The following is a 24,579-nucleotide window of genomic DNA, read 5'->3' on the forward strand; positions in this document are numbered from 1 at the left end:
ATATATAAAAAAAATGTGATACGTATATTTTATCATAGAATACATCTTTTAAAAAGTTCTTGCAAAAATATTGATAATTAATATCACATTAAAAAAATTAATATTATATTTAAAAAAATATTAGATTTTAAGCTAGAAATAATTATATATCTATAGAAATTAAAAAATATTTTCGTAACATTCATTTATTTATAACATTTATATATACAAATGAGAACATTTTGTTTAATCATTTTCTCTGCTTATATCTTCTGTGTTTACAGTATTTTACCTTGTTCCAAATCTTAATTATTCCTTACTAATAATTATTGACAAAATCATGAAAATACTAAAATATTTAAAACGCTTCACGTGCTGGTTCTTTAAAACAATAAATAAATTTAAATTTCGTGATATTGATAATAATAAACAATAAAATAGTAATCACAAATATATAATTCTATATGTAATTCTATGTAAAACATGAATTCATGGATTTAATGGTATAATTAAATATATAGTTGATTTTATCAAGGAAACTTCGACTTTATGTATATACATATAATGTGTTTTTAAATTAACTTAATATCGATTAAATCTGGATTGGCATTGTAATATAGCCTAATATGAGTAATATAGCGTTATGAAATAATCTCTAAAAGTTAATGAAAAGATAAATAAATATAATAATATTAATATTCAATGTAAATGTATTGTTTAATTAATATATCTGCAATTGAGAAAATTTATTTAATTATACAATATCCCGCAATCTCAGATAACATTTTCATTGACTTGTTTGCAAGAAATATAATATTGTAACTTTTTCAAACCATTTGCCACACAAGTGACGATACAAAATTGAGCATAAAGTATTGATGAATTATCTTTTATCTAAGAATTATTTTATATTTACCATCATTAAATTCGAAATTATGGAATATACATATATTTAACACTTTTCTGTTAGTTTATTATATAACTTAAAAAAAAAATGTCCTCCTTCTTCTTGCAAAGCTATTTACAAATTTGCGACAGAATATGTCGTAATAATTTAAAAGCAAGGAGATTAATATCATAAATACATTTGAATAAGAGAGAGAAGCTTTTCTTTGTTCTTCCATATAAATAAGATTTAGCTGGATTTAATTAATAGAAGTTGAGAGTCGATATTTTTGATGAAAAATCAATTTATGAAAAATAGATTAAAGCCTATTGATATGATAAAACACGTTAATTATTTAACGATTTCAGAATGAGGAACACGTTTATCGTCATTTTACATTCTAGGCGATAACAAATATATTATATATAATAATCGTCTTTTTTACTCTTATATTTAGAAATAAAATTTAACACATGTCACGACTTTGTGATATACTATAATAAAATTAAAATTACCTCTTTCAATTATCTCTTATGCATACATATATACTTATACAATTATACAATCGCACATGTATAGAAGTACAATATCATAGGAATACAACGTATTCCAAAAATTAATCCTTTAACTGTCATTTTGAGTTGATCTTGATTTATGCAATATTATATATTTTTTTAATTTATCATAAGACAAATAATCATTTCTAATATATAAAATTAGAAATTTAAATCATCGGGTTAAAGGATTAAAATATTTTTTCTTATATCTATCTTCGTCCTTGCGTGTCGTTGCTAATTTAAATAATCCACATATCGCAAATAGACTGATTTACTAGTTACATACGTGGATACTTTTCAGCTGCGAGGCCAGATTTAGTACCGATTACTGCTGTTAAGCGAGGATTTAATATTGAAATTCCCATATTCGTTGCGGCTCAGACATAAAACGAGGAAATGTGCTCTCTCGAATCGTTTGTTTTCCAACATTCTTCAGCTAATTTTTTAACACATTTATGATCATGATAGAATGATAAAAAATTGCTAGTCAGAGATAACTCATTAGATCGTGAATTCAATGCAAAATTATTTCAAAATTTAATATATATATATATGTATATATATATACAGGGTGTCCGGCGTCAATCGCATCACCGTGTGCAGCTAGAGCGAGAAAAGTCCTTTACCATCTTTTTCTATAACACTTAATAAAAAATTTATTATTGAATAAAGCCTGATAGTGTGCCCCTGCACACTTCACAGCGCGCGGCTCACCGACGTGCGTCCGGTTAAAGGTCGGCGCTGATTAGCCAGACTTTACTCAATAATAACTCTTTTATTAAGTATTATATATATATATTAGGAAATATTCTGTATACGTATTTTGACTAAAAATATGATTCAGAATTTTATAAGAGAAATAATTAATAAACTAGATAATTATATTTAATTGGTTTAATTAAGGAAAGCTTTAGCTTATTTCTTATTATTTTTTTATAAATTATAATCGTATGTTCTATAATTTTGCAATAAAGTGTGACATGAGTAGTGACATTTTTATTACAAACTATGCAAGAGACTTATCCCTCCACATATTTATAGATATAAAAATAAGTTCTTTTTAAATATTACGTTCAATTCTTGTTTAAATCAAAGAACCCCCCATTCTCATAAGAAATTAAAATCAATTTATGATATAGCTGTAGAAAAAAGTCGAGTGTTATTAGTACAATTCAATCGAAACAATTTCCTCGCGCGAAGAGTGCTTATTATCTGTCGTAAAAACGAGACGCGTTAAATTGGAAGATTAAAGGATGTTGGATGAAATAGATTCAAGAAACAGAGGGAACCCGTTAGTGGAGAGATATAAGAGCGGCATAGATCGCGACAGAAACGTGAACGGTTAGCCTCGCAGCCGCGCGTGCGACAATGAACAAATGACGCGACACGAGCCGCATGGCTTGCCAGAGAAACATCGGTCTGCTCGCCATCGGTCAAGCAAGCACCGAAGCTTATTTGGCAAGAGGCTCCGCTTCGAAAGCCTCTCTGTGAGGACATGCGCGTTCAGCTTGGTCGTGCCAATCGCGAGCGATTTTGTCGATCGATGATCGCATTCGGCAGAGGCTACGATTGCATCATCATCGAATGACAAACGGTGATTTAAATTGTTTGCATTCACTGTTGCACAATATTTTTTAACGGTAGAGATATCATGATTTGCATCCCGTTAAAAAATAAAATCATTTCATGTATTATATGTATATAAATAATGCTGTATACAACTGATGCGTATACCGGACTCGACTGCCACGAGTCGATGATTCAACAGTTTTCCTCGTTAAATTGTTGAGATTTGAACGAGTGAGATTAAATTCGATTTAGCAACCGAACACGATTTTTATCAGAAGCGACAGGCTCGTTAATTGCGACACAAACGAAGCTGAAGGCCCACGTTGTGCTTTGCTTTTCGTCTGTTTTGCGTTGCATTCGTCGGGGTGGAAGGTATCGTGGGTTATTTATAGTTATCATAGTTGTAATAACTGTTATTTATGTTAATGCTTATTGTTCTTGTTGTTATTGCATTCGGACAAGTCATGGATGGAAAGAAACAGCAACACGATTCTTTTGGATCTGTATAAGCGTGGAAAAAAATTTTGAATCTTTTAGATTTCATTGATCACGTATATAACTTTATGTATATTATTCAATAATGTATATGTTATAAGATTCAAGAATTGATTGTAAAAATGCTGTTCGCTTTCGACCAGTGACTGTGGAAGTGGAATACTCGTTCACACGCAAGAATAATAACGACAGGATCATGCAGTCTCATGCAAAGTGTTGCTGTACGGTTATTTGAAAGTCAAACGTCAAAGCTGTTCCCTGCATATTGGAGCATAGTTAAACGAGCTGTATATAAAATATTTTATCTGAAAGAATAATGGAAACAATTATTTAAAAATCAATTATGTTAAAATATTTTATAAAGCATATTATATATTCTGTAGATATATATAAAAGATGTTTTTATATGAAATTGTGAAAGAGAAATATTTTTACTTAGAAGCAGAAATTCTGTTCAATTATATAGTGAGACACTTGAAAAATTTATTTCCCTTGTGTATGCTCATTCTCTCCCAAAAATATATGATTATATACATACATACATACATACATACACACGAGACATATTAATCTTTATTGTGTGCAGATAGAGAGATTCAGATTTATGATTAAAGATATTGCAAAGAAAAATAAAATTTTTCTGCGCTGACTTTCCATAATTCGTACAGCCTAGTGAACTCTACAATCCATGCACTCAACTTCATTTTCGTCTATGACGCAACTTTTCTTCTAATTGTAAGTTGATACTTCATCACTGTATTTATTTATGCCCTTGAGTGTGCGCCCGTTTTTAGAAGATGTTTAGAAAATTGTTAAATTTTTACTTTCATTTCTCAAATTTCCAGATTCTTCAAGTTCCCACAAATCCTAAAAGAATTTTAAATCCAAATTTGATATTCTTAAAACAATTTTGAAATTTTTAGAATTAAAACATGAAAATCTTTATTATTTTTAGAATTTCAAAGTGTTGAGTATTAAAATTTTAATCTTTCTGTTTATTTTAATCTTCATAAGTCGAAATTAAACAGAATTATTAGAAAATGTTTTTATGAAACTTATTATAATGTTAAATTAATTTTATTCTACTTGTTTCGAAAAACATGCGCATATGTATATTTAGATAACTTCCGGTATTCGAAAACGTCATCTTCGCTGCTCGTCTCCGGCCGGTTCTTTCTGCATCTGTCGGTGCTGTCTGTTGGATGTGCATGCTGCAACCATGCCATCTAAAGTAGTCTTTCTATAATACAAGCTCGCCTCTTCTATCATAAACTCAATGCCTTCCCGTCACTTCGAGTATGAGAATGTCTTATCAGAATAACGAACGGACAAGATATCTACGAGAAAGTTGCGCTGTCGAAGAATGAAAAGAACAAAAAAAAAGAGTGCATAGATAAAGAATCAGGCTGTGTGTTAAAGAGAAAAAGAGATAGAAAGACGGTGTGAAAAACAGTGAATAAGAGTTGTGATTGAGTAGAAGAATCAAGGAAGCGTTTTGCTAAATCGATTAAATTTGCTTGACGAATGAGCGCCATTTTTCTTCATAATATCATCATTATTGTTATGTAATAATTATTTGAGAATTGATATATACATGCGATATTATATTTACTAAATAGACAATTGCAGAAAATAACGCATGTATGAAGCGATAGATATAAACGCAAAAATATAATTCGGAAAGATGTCCGTTCAATTTCTTTCCCCGTTATACGTCATGTAAAATTTTAATTATCCTGAAGAATTATAGTCACTTGCTTTTCAATACTTTTTTTATACATTATTTGCATTATTGCATAAAAAAATTCACAATTTTTGAATTAATAAAATTTTAATTTGTTTATTTAATTCTATTAAAAAATTAAAAATTTTTGGAGCATTCTTATGTGCAAATTTCTTTTTTTTCATTTTTACATCTTATATAGAGACCGGCGTTCATACGTCGTGCAATGTTACTGTGCTTTTCAACAAGTTCTCGCATCGTACGAAACTCGACCAGTCGCGTCGAACATTGTCGCATTAGAATGAGAGAAACGACACAGTGAGGTGCATTTTCGTGAGAAAAAACCGAAAGTTAGAGTATCCACATTGGTTTTTCTCTTTGTAGTACTATTTGGGTAAACGATTAATCCATCATCGATGTTCCCAGACGACGGTTGAGTACATGCAACGACAACGCCGAGGAAGGAGTTCAATTTCAGTAGATATTGACGATAATTTTACTCAATGGAATGCTCATTTATAATTCTAAAATTGGACAGTGCAATTAAATTTTATGATGTATAGCTGAATATGTAAAGCACCAAGAATGTTAAATTTAAACAAGTAATATCGCAAAGTTACATAATTTAGGTAGTTAGGTAACTCGGAGTAATTTGTATGCTTTATATTAGAAAATTATTGTATAAATCGAACATGTTTTTTCTAATAGAATTATTGTATTATCTTAGTTTTATATTACAAACGTAGTATTTAGATCCATCATTCAAAGAGATGATGATATTTAATATTAAATATTCAATATATTTAATATTTCATATATACAGGGTGGAGCATTTATATTGAGACACCTAAATATCTAAAAAATAAAGCAAGATAGAAAGAAATGTTTCAGACAAAAGTTGTTCGGTTCTAAAGGAATCATAAGATGGTGCCATTAATTTCACTGTGGGTGGAGGCGCTTCGGAGATTTCAATGTCAATATTGTTTTTTTTAAACGGAAACACCTCAATTTTTTTACATAAATCGATCCCTTGCAATATTCTGCATAAAAAGTTACAGGGATATGATGGTCAAGAGTTTAACAGTTTACGAGATATTTTATACTTTATTTTATTATTTTACTTCGACATAATTTTACATAAAATATGAAATATCTCGTAAAATTATTTATTTTGCAATAATGTTACCTTAATATTTTAAGTTCAAAAAATGAGAGACATCAATTGGTGTAAAGAAAATAAAACATTGATTGACATTGAAATCTCCGAAGCGCCTCCACCCAAAGTCAAACCAATGGCACCATCTTATGACCCCCCTTAGAACCGAACAACTATTGTCCGAAACATTTTTTTCTATCTTGCTTTATTTTTTAGATATTTAGATATCTCAATATAAATGCCCCACCCCGTATATATACAATATTTTATTTTAAACATTTATTTTATATATATATATATTTTTTTTTTAATAAAATTCCTTCCTCAGAGCTTATATCACGAATGCATTGCGAAGATGCTGGTCGTGCTTGCTCGAAGAGCAACTAACAAAGAACTCGAACTCGTGTCAAAATCGTCAGAGAAATCGATTGGACAGTCGGGATGATCTCTACACAAGAAACGCTTAGATATTCTCGATGCTATCTAAGGCCAGTAATCGGAACGAACGATGCACACAGATTGTGCAATTCTCGCAGTCAAAGAAAATTAAATCTTTTTCTCTGTTTATCATATATCATAGAATTAAGCATTACAATTATATAATATGATCAAGTTTCATAGAATGCAAATTAATATTAGCTCTTTTTCAGCTTTTTTCTCAGCTTCTTTTTCCTAAAAGTATAATGTAAAATTAATTTAATATTATAATACATAATAAAATCTCTTATAAGAATAGATAGATAAATATTATTTTTGCGGAGAGATCTACTATCCATATATATATATATATATATATATATATATATATATATATATATATATATATATATATATTTCTTTGCAACGTTCAATATGTATCAAGCTCATTTCAGCATTCGCATTCTCTGTTATGCATCTATTATCTATCGTAAGATATGCAACTGTGATAAAATTTATATGTATATTTACATATACATACATATATATATAAATTAGAAATATATTTTATATTTCTACACGCGATTGGATGGATCGACGACGTGCGTTTGAAAGAGGCACAAAATTAATGATGATTAGAACGACACGTCGATCGTCCATCGCTTTTTACTTTCTCTCGGCTACCTTTTTCTTTTACATCTCGAAGGATCTAGCCTTCAGGATCGAAGCCAGCTCGATCGTTCGTTCCGACGAGTGGTCGTGTTGTCGACTCGCTAGAATTTCTACGAAGGATATGATTGGACGCCATTGCGATGGGTGGATCGAGATAATTAGTGTTATACGACGTGATCATGGCAACGTTCTACAAAGCAAGCTGAGGCTCCTAAGACGGCCGAGCGTAGAACAAGGATGGTCGACAGGATCAGCAGGAGTACGGGATTCGAGCGCGAGGTCGGGGGTACACGATTGCACATATCCTCCTCACAGAAGCACATGTGACCAGTGCCGGTACTTTCCATCATGCACACGTGGTCCACCATGAATAAGTTTATTTGTAGCTGCGAGGTGCAGGTTCTCCTCACGCTCTCATACGCTGCAAGCAAAAGAGAACGATAAGCAGCAATTAAATTCTTGCAGCCTTATAAAATTGTCATTCCACATATCTATATAATTTATAATACAATATAAGATATAAAATACAATATATATCTTTTACAAAATGATACCTATACAACTAATTATTTATTACAACAAAATAAATATATATTAATTATTTATAATATATTTTAAATATTCGCCAGATTTTATTTGATTAAATTTTTCTCTTCGAATCTATATCAATTAAAAATTAATCTAAAACCTGACATAGGAATTTGTATTCTTTCTAGAAAAAGAGAATTAAAAATTTTTATAATGAAATTCAATACTTACGTGATTTCGCGTTGCGGACCATTTTCACGCAGCATCCGTTACAGGTCTGCAAGGGCGGTTGGTCCCTGGGTAGTGCAGTGTAGTTGAAAGGATCCTTGCACCTGAGATCCGTCCATGAGTCGCACTCGTAACAGTAAATGGAGCGAGCTGCGAATAGAAATATTTTCAAAAATCGCGCATCGCCTTTATCGCACTCGGAAAAGAATGTACACGAAGCCAAAATATATTGATTCATCTACGTGATAGCTACAGAGCGACAGTGCTCTATTTTTTCACAGATCCCTATTTTGACTCCGCGTTTAGTATTAAATATGACTTTTTAGTGTATTACATTTGTAACAGATATATTTGTAAAATAGAATATATATATATGGTATTAATAGTGAGCATAATATTATGTAGAAATTTGTAGCAAACTTTAATTTAAACAGTGTTTAGCATTAAACAAGCAATTATAATAGACTAAAGTGTAAAAAATTGAAAAGGAAATGACTTTAGCTAACAAACCCAAAATCAAATACATGAGATTAATCGAATTATTCAATTTGAATAAATTATATATTTAATCTTGATCTCAGTCACGTTGATCAAGACATCTAGAATCTAAGAGGCTAAAGACTTTTACTTCGCGAACATATCGCTTTCCAAGTGCACATTTTCTCATGTAAGATTTTTTTTCGCATCGATAGGCGCCCGCGCGCGCGCGCGAGCTCTAAAGAACAAATATCAGACATTGTTCGTTTTTCACGGCACAATAAAGAAGCGCGAATGCTTCGGTGACGTGGCTATGTGCTCGATAAGACTGGACGAGAATAGGATTAAACTATGGTCGATTGACACTTGTGATTTTATTTCTGATTTATAGAAAATTCAATTGTTGAAATCCGATTGTTGAAATAGTCCTCAAACGACAGATTCTTAATAATAAACAAGTTCCCTAATTCTTCGTTCAGTTAAGATCTAAAGCGAACTCGGCCAATTAATTTCCGGCGGAGAACGCTTTTTCCCCCGGGCCCCCGAGGATATCCTGGGAGCGAGTACTCTGACGAGAGTCACTTGGCCGCGGATGCATCGAGCTTCATCGAGTCCCTAGCGAACGAGTTCGACGACACGGCACGGGCACACCGAGGAGAGTAAGCTGGCTTAATCACTCACTCTGGCACTCCGCACGACAGACGTTGGCAACCGCGAGTACAATTGCCGCTGAAAACGAAAAATCGGTTACTGTATTTAGGTAATGTGCGTTGGCAATGTGTGTACGCAGGTTACTAGTTTAAGTAACTTGATGTGTACGTGTATATAATGAGTTAGATAACAACGACAAGCGACTAGCGCTATTATACAGCCGGGCTACGGTTGCTACGACTATCACTACAACCGCTACTGCCTCTATAGTGCGATTCTAGCGTATTGGTATTAATGATGTTGGGACCGCTGACAATTGTGCTAGCTAATAATGCTATCGCTCGATCGATCAAAGAGGAATAATGCGGCAGACACGTCCAAATTTGTCGAATCGTTGTATAAGTTGAAATTTCCTAGACTTTTTATCTTTATCAATTATAAATAAATGTATGGTAAAAAATTTCGGTGCTTCATGACCGAGAATACAGTATGTAGAGTAGGATATGGAATATGGCATATACATGGATATGGAATATATGGCGTATATGTACACGGTGCATATAGGGACGTAAATAGAATACGCAAAGCATACAGTATATAGAACAAAGTATAGAACAGTAAATGACGTAATATCTGCTGTAATTTAACAATTGAACTCGACCGCACTCTTGATTGATCATAAAAGAGCTTTGAAAAACACATTTTACTTTATACGCTTATACAATAATCTTTCATCTTGAAGAATTACATTGAAAAAATAAAATATACATTTCACACATAACACATAATATATCTAAATGTGCTTTAATTAAAGTTACATATTTATAATACATGTGCAGGTAGTTATTTAAAATTATATATTTTTTGCAAAGATGTAATACGCGTAGGTGTAAAAGGGCATGGATTAAAAACTTTTGTGGAATCTGTGTAAGAATTATTTAAATTAATGGGGAAGATCGCATTTTACTCATGGTTTGCTGCATAATGTAGAACACGAACTTAAGTTTATAAGCGTGTTATATAGCAAGTTCTGTAAGAGGTAAGTGAACTGAATCGATATTCGTATGCTTGAATGGCACGTTTTGGTGGTGATTGTTACGCAGCATATTGTACAGACAATTCGACGTAATTTGTATGAAATATAAAAAAGGCCTGAAACATACGCTTTTTGTGATTGTGTCACTTAATTAAAATATCAATGTAATTTGATTGTTAATAAAACATTATTAATTTATTTTAAACATATAAATTATATTTTCTAATATATTTTGCAGATTTTATTATATTGAATGAGATAAGATATTCAGACAAATGTATTTGAATTAATAAACAAGAAAATTTGGAGATGCCTGGCACACTTATCTGAAAATAAAACTTTGCATTTGATTAAATCTAAAGAATTTGTATTTTTAATTAATATAACATTTATAAAAAAATTATAAATTCGGAAAATCTATTTTCTTAACATAATTATTTTTAAATGACTAATTAAGAAATATATTAATATATAATATAATGTAATAAAATATAATAAAACATAATAATTAAGAAATATAACAATATAATATACATATATATATATATATATATATATATATATATATATATATATATATATATATTATACGAAGTCCTTTAGATCTTTTTTAAATGCGGAGTTTTTTCATGGATATTACGTACGTACATGTCCACGTACTTATCAGCACGGAGGCAGCGGCCGCACGCGTGTTGATTAATCAAATACGTAATAACATTTACAATCTAGAGTCGTAATAAGATTTATAGGAAATAAGAGTTGTGCTAAAATTTATAAAGTTAATCTCTTCCAGAGTTACCGACGTCCCAATGCGTAACCAATCGCGATACTTTGTTAACTTAAAATTTGCGCTCAAGGGAAAACATATCCTATATTTTATATAATATATGGTTTAATATTTTATTTATGACATTTTTTTATCTGAAATTCCAAGCAACAGAATTACGTTGATTATTCTCCAATTGCAAGCCATAGAAGCTAAATATTAAATATATGCTCGAATAATTTGCGCAAGTGAAAAGCTTCTTCCAATGTTATGTTATCTTCCTGAGAGAGAGAGATATATAAAAAAATCTTTCGATATTAAATAAAAAGCTCGTGAAGGACGCACTTACCCACTATCAAGTGATTTGTCCACATCCTGACGGCGGATGTCCTTATACCTCGTCTAGCTTTGTGTCATATCGAGATTTTCTCAAGCATCGAACAATGATCGATTAGCACGAGCTGATTCGGCCATATATTTCAGACAATCTTGCTGAAATTACGCAAATTAATCTTATAATAATGAAATTCAGATATCTAAAAGCAGATCTTTCAAGATTCATAGAGATTTAGCTTTGCGTTAGAATATCATTTATGATAAATATTTTTCATTGATTTTATTTTATGCTTTTGAGACAATAATAATAATAATATAGTCAAATTTTTAATTAAAATAAGTATGTGAATTAGTTATTACTTTATTTATTTATTAAAATATTTCTTTTATATTGCTTTTTCTTTGCATTAATAAAAAATGATTTGTCGTAATTTGTTACTAGTGCAGTTTAATTTAATAGTTTTATATATTAATTATTAAATTAATATATTAGTGTATGTATTATATATGTGTGCGTGCGTCCGTTAAATAAAAATTGATCCACAGAAAAGTTTTTTTTTTAAATAACATTTTAAATTAATTAGTAACTCTTTTTGTTTGTATCGTTTGCGTCTTTTGTCTTACATTTAGATGATAACGCGTGTATATGGTAACACGTATGTATTTGAGAATTGTCATAAAGTAAGGACTCAATTTAAGGCACTTAGTAGTTAAATGAAATAAACTGTGACGCACTAAATTGTTTAAATAGTCATGAGGGTCAGCGATATTGAATTTCATGATAATTCTGTAGATAATGTAATAAATTATTATGCCAAGTATATTGAAACATTAAAAAACTATTTTATTTAAATTATGTAATATCTCATTAAGAACAAACTACATATTAAATAAATACACAATACTATTTGTTAAAAAATAAATTTACAAAATATTTCTAATGACATAAAATATTTTAATCATAAACATGGGATGAAAGTTATTGTTCTGTAAAAAATAGGTGACTTAAAAAAATTAATAGAAATTTAAAAAAATCAAGTAATATAATTCTTTTAGAGAAGAATTAATATAAATATGTAAAATTAATTTTTTCCTGTATCATAAAGCATTTGCTTATTTCTTTATTTTACAGTAGAAATTTAAAGTAGAAATTGCTTATTTATATAATTACACTTCAAAATATATAAAGATTTCACAGATATAAAATTCTGCACATAATTTTTTAAAAATCTATACGGTATTCATACGCAACTGTATCGTTTGATGTTAATAATAACAGGTGAAAAATAATTATTTAACTATATTCAGGGAAACATATGATTAAAGGTACATAAAATCGAAATATTGTATTGTAATCGAAAAGTTTTGCGTTATTTGTGTTCAGGCTGTAAAGCAGATTTTTTAAATGCATTTATATACTTAAATTTAATAATTTGCACATACTTTTTCTTCTTCGCACCACCAGATCTAGAAGTTTCAATTTTTTCTTGGCAAACACTAGTATCCTCTTTTTTTTAAAGATGTCTTGAACACAAAGTCTATTTTCTTTTACCGATTACTGTCATTCCTTGCGATCTCGGATTCGATTGTCAACCCGGCAACGATATCTGGCACCCTTCTGCGCCTATACACTCTCTTCAAGCTCGAACCCCTCAGCGCGTCTATCGACGAGTCTACATCACCGGTGCATGGCGATGGCGAACGAGCCTAACGAGGGCACGATGCAGCACGATGCAGTTTCGTGAGATGCCACGGTGCGACTACGCGGCCGCGATTATGCCGTAAAAGCGGAGTACACAGATACTTTCAGGGAACTGACGAGGGGAAGTGCGCGAGTCGACGCGCCGATTAAAGCGCGGATTCAGGTCGATCAATATGACGGAGTCGTCAGTTCATGCCACGTGCTCACATTGCGGCAACTATACCGACGAAGCTGTTGCTACTCGACAAAGTATGCTTGGTAGCACAATAGCTTTCGCTGATATCATTCAACACGAAGCTTGGAAAATAGAAGTGGTCGTGTAAGTTTTTGATCAGCCATAGGACTGACGTGAGGCTAATGAAAAAAGATATCAAGACATATAGACGAATATAAGCGGGTCGGCCCATTAGTAACGCTTGCGCAGTCTGTGGCATAGATTTCCAGTGAAATTTGAAAGCCAGAAAAAATGAGAGAATTCAGAATTCTATTAAATTAAGTACAAAAGATGAATAAATAGTAAATGAAAAATGAAAAAATATAGAAAGTAGAATCCGTTATAGAAATATAATGAAAATAATATGTCAATTTTATATTTTTAATATTATACGATCGATAATTATTTTTTAAATTTAGATCGACTTAAGCCATTATATTTTTAATAGAAGAATAGAAATTTTGAGACACTGTACAGAGAGGAGAATTTTTAAGAAAGATTGTTAAATTATGGGAATTTGGAGAGCTTTTACCTAAAATCGAAAAATTTCCAGAATTCTATTTTTATTTTATCGTAATTGTGACGATAATTTCTTCTCCTTGAGTTCTAAATATTTTTTCAACAATGATTAACAATTACTCTCTTCTACATATTCTCAGAAAAATATAATAATAATATGAAAACAAAAATGTAAAAATTCTTGTTTATTAATTTAGAATAAAATTTAATATAATAAAAGATACAATGCTTTAATCGGATTAGCTTCAGGAAAAGTTCTGACATAAGAAAAATAACGTTAATCTATCGCAATTAAAAATAATATTGCAAATATTGACATTTTACTATTGGTGATTATTATCATTAAGATTCCAAAATTATATAGATTTGTTTTTAAACGAGTTATGTCAAACGACGTTATCATTAAAAGCTCAAAGTTCATATAGATTTGTTTTTGAATTAACGATGTTATGACATTATTATTAAGATTCCACAGTTCACATATAGATTTGCTTTTAAACTTGTAAAAATATTGATAAAATATTTGAAAACAGCATCTTGGAACAAAAAATATTTACTCGAGAATAGCTAAAAAAATCCTGGAAATCAATAAATTGAATTCTTTGGATTCAAACTAAGATAATAATTATTTCAACTGATTGTAAACACGTAAATATTTCTACGGAATGTGATAATAAGAATATTCTTAGATCACAATATATAGAGGGTTCTCTCTATGATAAAAAAGCCATACTTCTTCAAAAATCTCATTAATTTTTTTAGGAAATTATTATCGTTATACATTAAATAATATAGTATTTAATAATTTGGAGCAAGTATAATTAAAGAATATAATAAAATACGACATTGTGATTTAATTATTTTTTTTAATCTCATTTACTAAAGTAATGTTTTATATTTATTTGAAACGTTCAACGATAAATTTTTAATTATATCAAATGTCATAGTCATAATAATATATACTGCTTTTCAACAGCTTGGAAAAGATATCTACCGCAGCAAATATAGGAATCTGAAAGATTCTTTCTCCGTTGCTGGGATTATGAGTAGTAGGTCGATAAATGCGGCCTATGTACAGCAGCAAGTAATTCTTGCATTAAAGCAAATCCCCTTTTGTTTCACCCTCGATATTAAATTTTATCGTTGAAGAAATGCAATAGAGAGAGAGAGAGAGAGAGAGAGAGAGAGAGAGAGAGAGAGAAAGAATGTCGGTAAACAGAGTTACCGTAATAATAGGTATGTGGCAAAAGTGGTACAACCGAAAAATGTCGATCTTGTATAAAATCGAAGACCATGCTTCTTCGCACATAACAAAATTTATTAATCATAAAATAATATTAATTATTATTTTTATATTGCAAAACAAATCTCTTCTTTTTAGTATATCGTTGTTTTATGTGTCCAAATTGTTTCGATAAAAAAGTTGCAGGTAAAATAAATAACGATATATTAAGGATACTATTATCTTTTAAATACATTAAATCATATGTTAATTATATTGCAACGATAAATTTCAAAACACGTATTTTGCGTAATTTATTTATTTAATTTTAATTAAATTTTATTTCATTTATTCAAGTACAAAACCTAGTGACAGAAGTTCAAAATAATAAATTATCGTTTTGTTGCTATTACTCTTCATGAGCAATAATTATTTCTTTAATAATATTTCTTTAAATATAATTTAAATTTAAATTAAATTTAAATTGGATACTATAAAGTTAAATATATTTCTTTCGGTACTTTTTTTATCGTCCGATTCTTCGACGATCTAAATATAATTCACATTGGGGACGCGCAATTAAATAATCGAATCGCAGGATCGAGTAATTAATTCAACGAAAAGTTTCGTGATACACATCTATCAATTAATAAATAATTAATCTATAATTTAAAAAATACTTATATAATTTAATATTCCGCGTATATATATAATATACGGCATAGTATGTGAAATATTTCGGCAATATATTATATATATTATCAATAACAAGATGTTCGATCTTGGTGACGTATAGCGCGCTATTAATTATATATCATTAGTCATATCGTTGGTGCTGTCATCGTGCCGCGTACGGCTTTCGCGTCTTGTAATTATTTTTTTAACAACATATAGAGTGAAATAAATATTGTCCATGATGTTATATCATTTGACGATATAATTTCTAGATATAATTTGGATTAAGAACGTGCTGAAAACGATCGAATCGAATAATTAATATAACGATAAGCTCCGCGATACATTAATTGTTTAATAAATAATTGATTTATAATTTAAAATATTTATATAATTTAATATTTCCCATATATATTTTATAGGACGTAAAATAATTCGGCAGCGAATTAAAATAATATCTAACATGGGCTTTGGAGGCGTAAACATTGACGCGCGTAAACATTGTTTACGTATCACGGTGTTGTTATCATTTATACGAAGGCACTTGAATAGAACTGTAGTGGGGCGAGACGCTCAAATTCCTTTCTTACGTGTTTGTTATCATTCGCGCGGCGATACTCGAGCAGTAATGTAGCAGTGCGAGACTCGATAAAATTCTTTTCCTTAATACGATCGCGATAAGTATCGAGAAGATTAATAATTAATTAGTCGTTGGTACCGTCATCGTGCCGCGGACGGTTTTCTCATCTTTCGCGTCGCGTGTCAGTACAGCATTGCCACGAGTCGCACAATGGCTCATATGTGGCACGCGCATTTGTGCGTTGAACGCACATTAGTGCGTCGTCGTTGCCGTCATCGTGCCGTACGAGCAACGATGCGTCGCGTTGTCGCGGTATCGCGTTTTCGCGTCGTCGCGTCTTCGCGTTGGACTTTTATCTCGTTTTCATAATTGTCATCGAGAATCATACTTTGTTGCCGACTAAATGGGATGTCTCTCAGCGTTGCAATCTTTAATATATTAATACCTATTAATATAATTAATTTTATATTAATATCAGTTAATATTAATACTATATTAATATTATATATTATATAAATATTTATGTATTAATAAATTTAATATATTAATGTAGGCGCAACGTTAAAACGCCTCAGTATCGCGGCTGAGGTGAATGCCGGCCGCGTAGCAACGTATGTTCGTGCATAGTATAGATGCATGTTCGCGCGGTTAATCTTGAACTTCGGTTCGAGAATCGGCTGTTGAGGGCACGTTCTGCTCCGACGAACGGTTCGGCCCGAATCGGTTAGAGTTCGGTCGATTGTTTTGGAATCATCGTTAATGGGTCCCTTCTCTTGTACCGTCTAACAGCACATTGTAGAAATACTAAAATGTTTGGCATCTGAGGAGTCGGCTGTTCTAATTAGGTTCGATTTTCGCTCGCTAGAGAAGTTGATCTCCCGCTTTCGAAGTGCTAGATTGTTAGCACGTAGAAGGTGGGTATCTTCATTCTCGACCCGTCTATCAGCCTTACGATAAACCCGGCTCAGTCTGTATGATAGAGACTTGGTGGTTCGTATGAAATCGTTCCTAACGATGTTCTAGTCGGCCCTCGATGGGAGCAGGCGCGGGTCAAGAGTCGAGCGAACCCCATTCGCGATTATTCCATCGATCGATTTCGTCTTCTTCCGCTTCCGCTTAACCTTTGCTCGAAGTAATCGGTGAATTCCCGACTTGTCGACTCGAAGTGTGATTCTCACGTGAAGCGGGATTCGATCGTATCGAAATTCGAAAGTGCGGGAGTGTCGTTCGAAGTATCGCGTACAAGTGCGGAAGTAATCTTTTAATAAAAGTGCGGGAGTGCCGTTTAAGTATCGCGTGTGTAAATCAACCTGAGAGGAGGAGGAGGCCTAGGAGAGGCATCGGGCATCGGTCAAACAACCCTGTGGTAAGTAATTTGTTATTTGTATATTAATTATTTACTAATTGTGTAAAATTTACGTACAATTTAATTTAAACAATTGATCGCGAAATTTGGCTTTTTATTTATATGATTTAGACAAGAGAGAATTAGAGAAAAAGATTTTTATACGAAAGCTATAATCTTGTAAAAGTTTCTATTATTAGATTATAGCTTTTTTATATAGAATTATTAGAATTATTAGTGGTGTTTCTTTTTCAAAATTTATAAAATTTTATTAATTTGCATATTAATATATGCATTGAATACAAAATTCAATGCGTATAATAAATTTTTTTTAAATATTAATTATTTTGAGCGCTGCTATAATTTCGTTCTTCTATTTGCATGTTACAGAACAACGTAGCGACCCTTACATCCTGAGAGGAGGAGGAGGCCTAGGAAAGGCATCCTGCACCGGCCGAGCAACCCTAGGGTGAGTATTTAATTATTTGTATATCGGTTGTTAAAAATCGCGTACGCGTATTAATTCGATCTTTTTATTTGAATGAATTAAACAAGAGAAAATTAAAAATAAAGACTTATACATAAATCCTATAAAAGTTTCTATTTGAAAAAGGAGTTTTTTTATAATTTATAAAATTATTCCATATTTATATAGAGCTTCTTAGTATTGTCGGATATAAAATATTCCGCATGAAATATTAATTATATTTTGGACTCTGCTATAATTTGGATTTTACATTTGTATGTTACAGACAACGTAGCCTCAAGACCAACAACTCCGCCGTTGCGCATCAGTGCCGGTGAGTGATGAGCTTTATTTTACTTTGAGGTGACGAATTCGTAGATGTTGTAGATGTAAATGTAGATTGTAGATAGATTCGTTGCCTCAAAATGGATGGGCTAGAATAGATTAAATAGATTAAATCAATATATATCAATAATTTTTAATAGATTTTGTCGATATACATTAAAATATATTACAGGTATTATATAAAATATAAATAAAAGCATAAATTTTTGAAAAGTATATAAACTATTTTTTTCAATTCATAGATTTTATTCAATCCATTTTTTTTTTAAATTTATAGATTTTCAATTGTTTAATGAAAAAGGCGCTAGTAATTTTATTTATTATATAAAATAATAATAACTTATTCTTATATTGCGCCAATTTTATCCTAATTTTTTATAGCCCATTCATCTATACTATATTTAGCTAATATTATATAAAGCTTTGTTTTAATTGAGGTAAAGCCAAATTCGATCTATCGATCTATTAAATTATATAAAATATAAGTAATTATTAATTTTATTTTAATATAAATTATATGTTATTATACATTGATATAAGAATTTTAATCAAAAATTTTAATTTTGTTTGATAATTTGGCATTATATTAATTAAAGAAAAGTTATGTTTAAATAATGCATGACAAATGGTCGTAATGTCTCACGACCGTAAAATTATGCACTGGCGATAATAACTAGCCGGCTGCGAAAGGAACTTCTCTCCTTCATTGATCTCCGATAGAGATCAAAGCTATATCTCTGGCTAGATATAGTCGGAATGAATATGGCCAGGATTAACGGAAGGTAGGTCCAACTGGCCCAACGGAAGCAGCATAGTTGACCAATATTGTGGTCAAAAGGCGCAAAAATACACATATTGGGCAATACATGTGTTTGCGCATTTCTACGTGCAATGGCACGTAATCAAGAATGCTACCGGTACATTCTATTAGGGCACGTGAGTAGGGCACGCGAGTAGAGCACGCGATTAGGGCACACTATTAAGACATACTCCCCAAAATTTTAATGATCCCGGATTCCCGCTGGCTTAGCCAACAAAAATTAAGATTCTTAGGATTATCTATTAGGATTATTTAAACTTAAATAAAATAATCATTTAATTCTTTAAGCATTTAATTGCTTAAAAAATCTTAGGAAAACTGAAAGATAGAATTTTTGGGGGGAAAAATTAAAAATTGAAAAATAATTATAAAAGAATTGTAGAAAAATTAAAATATTATAACTGGATCCATTTTAAAGCCCGCGAAACTACATGGAGATTCCATGATCCAGATTCCGGATTCCCTTTTTGATGCCATGGTAAAATGATCGGTTGGTGCATGTCCATGCTAAACACATATCGTGGATCAAAAATTGCGGAGAAATATTATGGATTTATTAATGCGCGTGATGTTCTGTCATTCTAATATATATTACAGCCATAATAAATTATAATTGAAGTAATTTTATTTATATGCATATGTAAAATGAAATAAATTTTCTTAAATTAATTTTCTTATAATAATTTTTTTCGTAATTTTTAAATATAACGTGTAGCAGATATTTTCAATTTTTAATTTATTAATTCAGTTAGATGCACTAATGCGCACCGATGCACATTAAGAGCTATTATAGACAACTTTATATAAGCATAATTAATTATATTTTCCTATAATTTTAACCGTGTTTTATTGTTTTTTAAGTTTTTTAATTGTTGACAGCGTTAATTAATTACGTTAATTTCAAATTTGTTACAAAAATTGATTTTATTTAAATATAATCTAGTAGATATAGAATCTCCTTTATTTATATATTTCGATATCTCATAATAATATGATAAGATACAAAATCTCATTTTTCAATCTGGCCGAAATTTTAGACACAAGAGTTTTAAATAACGATCGAATCTTGCTGAAGGAACTTCAGAAAGAGATTGATGTGATCAAGCCGAAAAAATCCTTCCCTCCGAAATATTACAATCAAATATTTACGATTAATGACGTTTACTCTAAGATTTCTTGCAATGATAATAAAATCGGGTCTGACAAATCAAAAGAGTACAATGACCGGTTATAGGCATTGAGGGAGGAACGCGATTCTCTTTTAAAAACCGGAAGTTACGCGGCCGATGATATAATGATTAAAAAACTTAACACAGAGATACGATTCTTATTGGTAAACAGATGGCAAATTTATATTCTGGCTTAACATTTGTTGGTTAATATATTTCTATGTTATGCAGGAAAACATATATACGATTTAAAAATTTATGATTGTACATAGCAAGACATTTTATATTCATTTGTACAAATAAATATTTTATATATGAGACTTTAATTCTCTTTAGCGTTATTACTGATATTTCTTGAAATATGGAAGTGTATCTAGGGGAGCAGGATAATTTCTCAGCCATTTTGGTCCGTTAATGATCGTTCCTCGATTTAAATCAAGCCATGTTCCCGTTGGAAAATAGATATCGCGACTAATGGCACCTTCTTCAATTACGGGAGCAACCAGTATAGTTTCTCCAAGGAGATATTCTGTAATCAAATTAAGCAGTCATGTTTAATTACAATACATATTATTCGTGTCATTTGTATTTTTCAGTCCTTATATATTAAGTCACTAATATATCTTTCTTTCATATGTAAATACACTTTCATAGATTAGGAAGAAAAAAAAAATGACTTATTATAAGTCTGGAATATTCTATAGTAGAATTTTACAAACTTACCATCATTAATTTTATGAGCTTCCTTATTAGTTGGGTCAACCCACCAGATAGGTGGATTTACCGGTGTGCCATTGATGACAGCCTGTTGCATGGCGTTTATAATTTCTGGCGTGTAATTAGCATGTAAATCGGTATATTTCTTGCAAATAACGATGGTCTGATAAAATATAGAAAAGTGTTATTATCTCGGAACAATATTTTGTAAAAAAAAATTAAATGATATTCGCGACAATATTTTTAATTCTCCCACATAATTTCATTTATCAATAAGATATATATCAATTAACGAATAGAATTTTTCAAATTATTTACTTCATTATCGAAATCCCACGGCACGAAGGAATATTGCAACGATGGCATGAAAACGTTAGCTTGCAACCATCTGATAAAAAGCTCTTTAGGCGGATATTCCGTGCCATTAAGTGAACCATCCAGGTAGCCGTTGCCACCGATCATGTCAGGTAACACATGGACATAACCGTTGAGATTCATCTGTAGCAGCGTGGTAATTAACGTGGGCAGACCATTGTTCCATGTCCATCTGGTGTCTTTGTCGATCATTCGAACGAATATCGGTAATTCCTGGCTACGCCATCCTACTCGCACCTCGATATAATCGTTGAAATTGGCTGCTAACGCCTCGACGTAGTCTTTCGTAAATATTCCGGGCTGCGTATCAAGTGAGCCATTTAATATTGCCACCTGCGGCAACCAGGACACTTCACCGGCATCGAATTTGAAACTATCAATGCCAAGATTCTGAAGGAGCTTCAATCGCGCCACCCACCAACTTACCGCTTTCGGATTCGTGAAATCAATCGTGGCGGCGTCCACACCTGAAAAAAAAAAAAAAAAAAAAAAATCACATTCAAGTAACTGAAATTCGAATAATTTTCTGAATATGTTTATGTTATCAGATACGTTTTCATTAATATCGATGCAATAATGTATTCGTGATACAACTAAATTAGCAAGATTAATTATCATTTAATATCGGAACTTTATTCGCTTTAAGACGGAAAAATAACAGGAAAAGATCATAACATTCAACAAGGAACATCTACTTTAAATTGAGATTGACTTTAAATCGGTTTCACCTTGCCACCACGACATTTGTACGCTTCCGTCGAGATTTTTGACAAAATATGAGTTGTTCAATGCAGTGGAGTATGCGGGTTCGCAGCCTTGGTTGATGAATGGATGTATCCATAAAGTGACGCGGTAGTTTTTCTGTTTCAATCGTCGCACTAGGGCGCTTACATTGGGAAACTTGATGGAATCAAATACGGCAGAGCCGTAACAGGTTTCCCAATTGTCGTCAATTTCCATTTGACTGTTGTTGAATTTATTGACGATAATCTCGTCCGCGTAAGACTCCACGATCCTCTGAGTTACGTTAGCTTTGTATCTGGCCCAAGTGGACCATATGGGATGTCGAATCATCCTTTCGTTGGGACGACCCATCGGTTTACCCAAATGGGTTTTCACCACGTGCTCATGAGCGGCCTTCGGATTTAGAAAGACACCTAGCTCATAGTCGAGTTGGACGCTAGCGCGATGTCGATAGGGCGCCTTATTTTTTGCGATCAGGCAAAGATAATTGTCTCGATAATTATTCTGATCTAGGAACAGCAGATTCGTCTCGTTCACGTAGATGTAGACTCCTTTGCTAGATAACCAGTAACGCTCGGACAATGCCATGTTTACAAGATGTGTCGGCAAATATGGCTCTTCCTCAAAATACATATGTTGCACAGGCCAGTGCTGATAGCGGAGTTGCGGTCCACCGAACCATTGCGTACCCTCGGTAAACTGGTAACAATCGGCAAGCTCGGCGACGGGATCAGCTACCACACGAGTAACGCTGATGATCTCGTGATCCGTACTAGCATAAATGATAGTGTGCGTAACGTTGGCACTTTTTACGCAAAGTCTATTATTACCGCCACAATTTTGTTCAAGCACGAAGGGTTTCGACAGAGTTTGCCGCGGAGTCTTTGTATAAAGAATGTTTATCATATTCTCGCCGTCTGGAAGAAATATTATATTCATCAGTATAGCTTCTTCAATAAGATTTTTCAAAATATAAAAATATCTGTACCAATTTATAAAAAAAAAAATATTATTTGAGTACACACGCAGATTGTGAGATTAATAGGAATAAATTGAAAAATTTAACAAGTTAGAGAAAGTTAAAGATGTTCATCACTATAACTTACCATTTTTCGTAAGATTGAGAATCATGATGCGATTAATGATGCTTACTTGAAGAAGGCCATTTTTGATGGGAATAATTATTCCTGTACTTAGATTGTCGACTTCCTCAACATCGTTGTCGTAAGCTAACGCGCCGAAAGCGAATAGCAGCAATATTATAGACGAACGCATTGCTAAAAGAAATGTAGCAGATATTATCGAATTATTGTATTTATTTTAAATGTTATATATTCCTAAATTATATAAATTTTTTTTTAAACGTTTAAAAGAGATGTGCAGAATGACACCTTTTAAATACATACTTCAGATACGTCTTTCATCTCTTGTTTTATCTTGATCGAAAAAAACTATGCACTTACCGTTGCGTACCAGCAGTTGCATCTTGCACTAGTCCTAGTCACGACTGAATCAGCGGCGCCATTCCCCATCAATTTATATATACTTGCTCCAAACAATAATAAACACTGCATCCTACTAATACTCGGCATCAGTTGTGTAAAGTCGTAATCACATATTAAATCGATAATTAAAAATCGGATAACAAATCACTATTAGATAGATAATAATCTGATATCCGATTTTTCAACATCGATATCTCTGCAATATTGCTTTCGTAAATTGTTTATACACCTTTTATAGTTTTTATGATTATATTTATTCCACACTTTACGCTGATAAGCAAGTTACGTTCAAATGACAAATTTCTATGTTCGAATATAACAAAAATGATTCGTTAAGGCAAAAAATATAAAGTGCATATGTACATATATATATTGCATTGTTTTTTTTATTTTAATTAAATTATTCATTTATGACATAATTTACAAAGATTATTTGCATCTATTTTCTTGCAAATTATATCTAATAAATATATATAACTATATGTGACTATATCTGATTATACATCTGAATAACAAATGACACAGCTTCAAAGAAAAAAAAATATATATATATATATATATATATATATGCTTTCTGCACAAATTATACCCCTATTTGGATTATTAAATAAGTTAAACATTTATATTTATATAAATCCAAAATGTTTATCTGTATTTGATAGAATTTCCTAAAAGATTGAATTGATTTCATTATAATATTTCGAT

At 31.4% G+C, this 24,579-nt stretch overlaps 2 protein-coding genes across 2 annotated transcripts; both read right to left on the bottom strand.

Moving 5' to 3' along the window:
• Positions 1–194: 194 nt before the first annotated feature.
• On the bottom strand, positions 195–13,326 carry Qvr (protein quiver). The gene is made up of 5 exons (XM_070307776.1): positions 12,920–13,326; positions 11,490–11,632; positions 9,369–9,416; positions 8,214–8,360; positions 195–7,875 (listed from the first exon to the last, which is right to left on the bottom strand). The coding sequence occupies exons 2-5, from the start codon at positions 11,512–11,514 to the stop codon at positions 7,619–7,621; spliced, it is 477 nt and encodes a 158-aa protein (XP_070163877.1). The 5' UTR covers positions 11,515–11,632; positions 12,920–13,326; the 3' UTR covers positions 195–7,618.
• A 7,462-nt stretch (positions 13,327–20,788) lies between these two features.
• Positions 20,789–23,920, bottom strand: LOC138939935 (myogenesis-regulating glycosidase-like). Its single transcript, XM_070308288.1, has 6 exons — positions 23,833–23,920; positions 23,476–23,646; positions 22,354–23,286; positions 21,569–22,092; positions 21,257–21,413; positions 20,789–21,062 (listed from the first exon to the last, which is right to left on the bottom strand). The coding sequence occupies exons 1-6, from the start codon at positions 23,852–23,854 to the stop codon at positions 20,875–20,877; spliced, it is 1,995 nt and encodes a 664-aa protein (XP_070164389.1). The 5' UTR covers positions 23,855–23,920; the 3' UTR covers positions 20,789–20,874.
• Positions 23,921–24,579: the final 659 nt, after the last annotated feature.

This window comes from Polyergus mexicanus, unplaced genomic scaffold, assembly GCF_030449975.1.
Source record: "Polyergus mexicanus isolate NDT 795.1 unplaced genomic scaffold, iyPolMexi1.0 SCAF_15, whole genome shotgun sequence".
Lineage (NCBI taxonomy): Eukaryota > Metazoa > Arthropoda > Insecta > Hymenoptera > Formicidae > Polyergus > Polyergus mexicanus.

Coding starts and splice junctions, on each gene's coding strand:
- Qvr (XM_070307776.1), bottom strand. CDS start 11,514: ATGTGGACAAATCACTTGATAGTGG. Junction 8,361..9,368: donor CTGTCGTGCGGAGTGCCAGA/GTGAGTGATTAA, acceptor TTCTATTCGCAG/CTCGCTCCATTTACTGTTAC. Junction 7,876..8,213: donor GGTCCGCAACGCGAAATCAC/GTAAGTATTGAA, acceptor TTTTGCTTGCAG/CGTATGAGAGCGTGAGGAGA.
- LOC138939935 (XM_070308288.1), bottom strand. CDS start 23,854: ATGCAACTGCTGGTACGCAACG. Junction 23,647..23,832: donor GCAACTGCTGGTACGCAACG/GTAAGTGCATAG, acceptor CATTTCTTTTAG/CAATGCGTTCGTCTATAATA. Junction 22,093..22,353: donor ACAAATGTCGTGGTGGCAAG/GTGAAACCGATT, acceptor TTTTTTTTTCAG/GTGTGGACGCCGCCACGATT.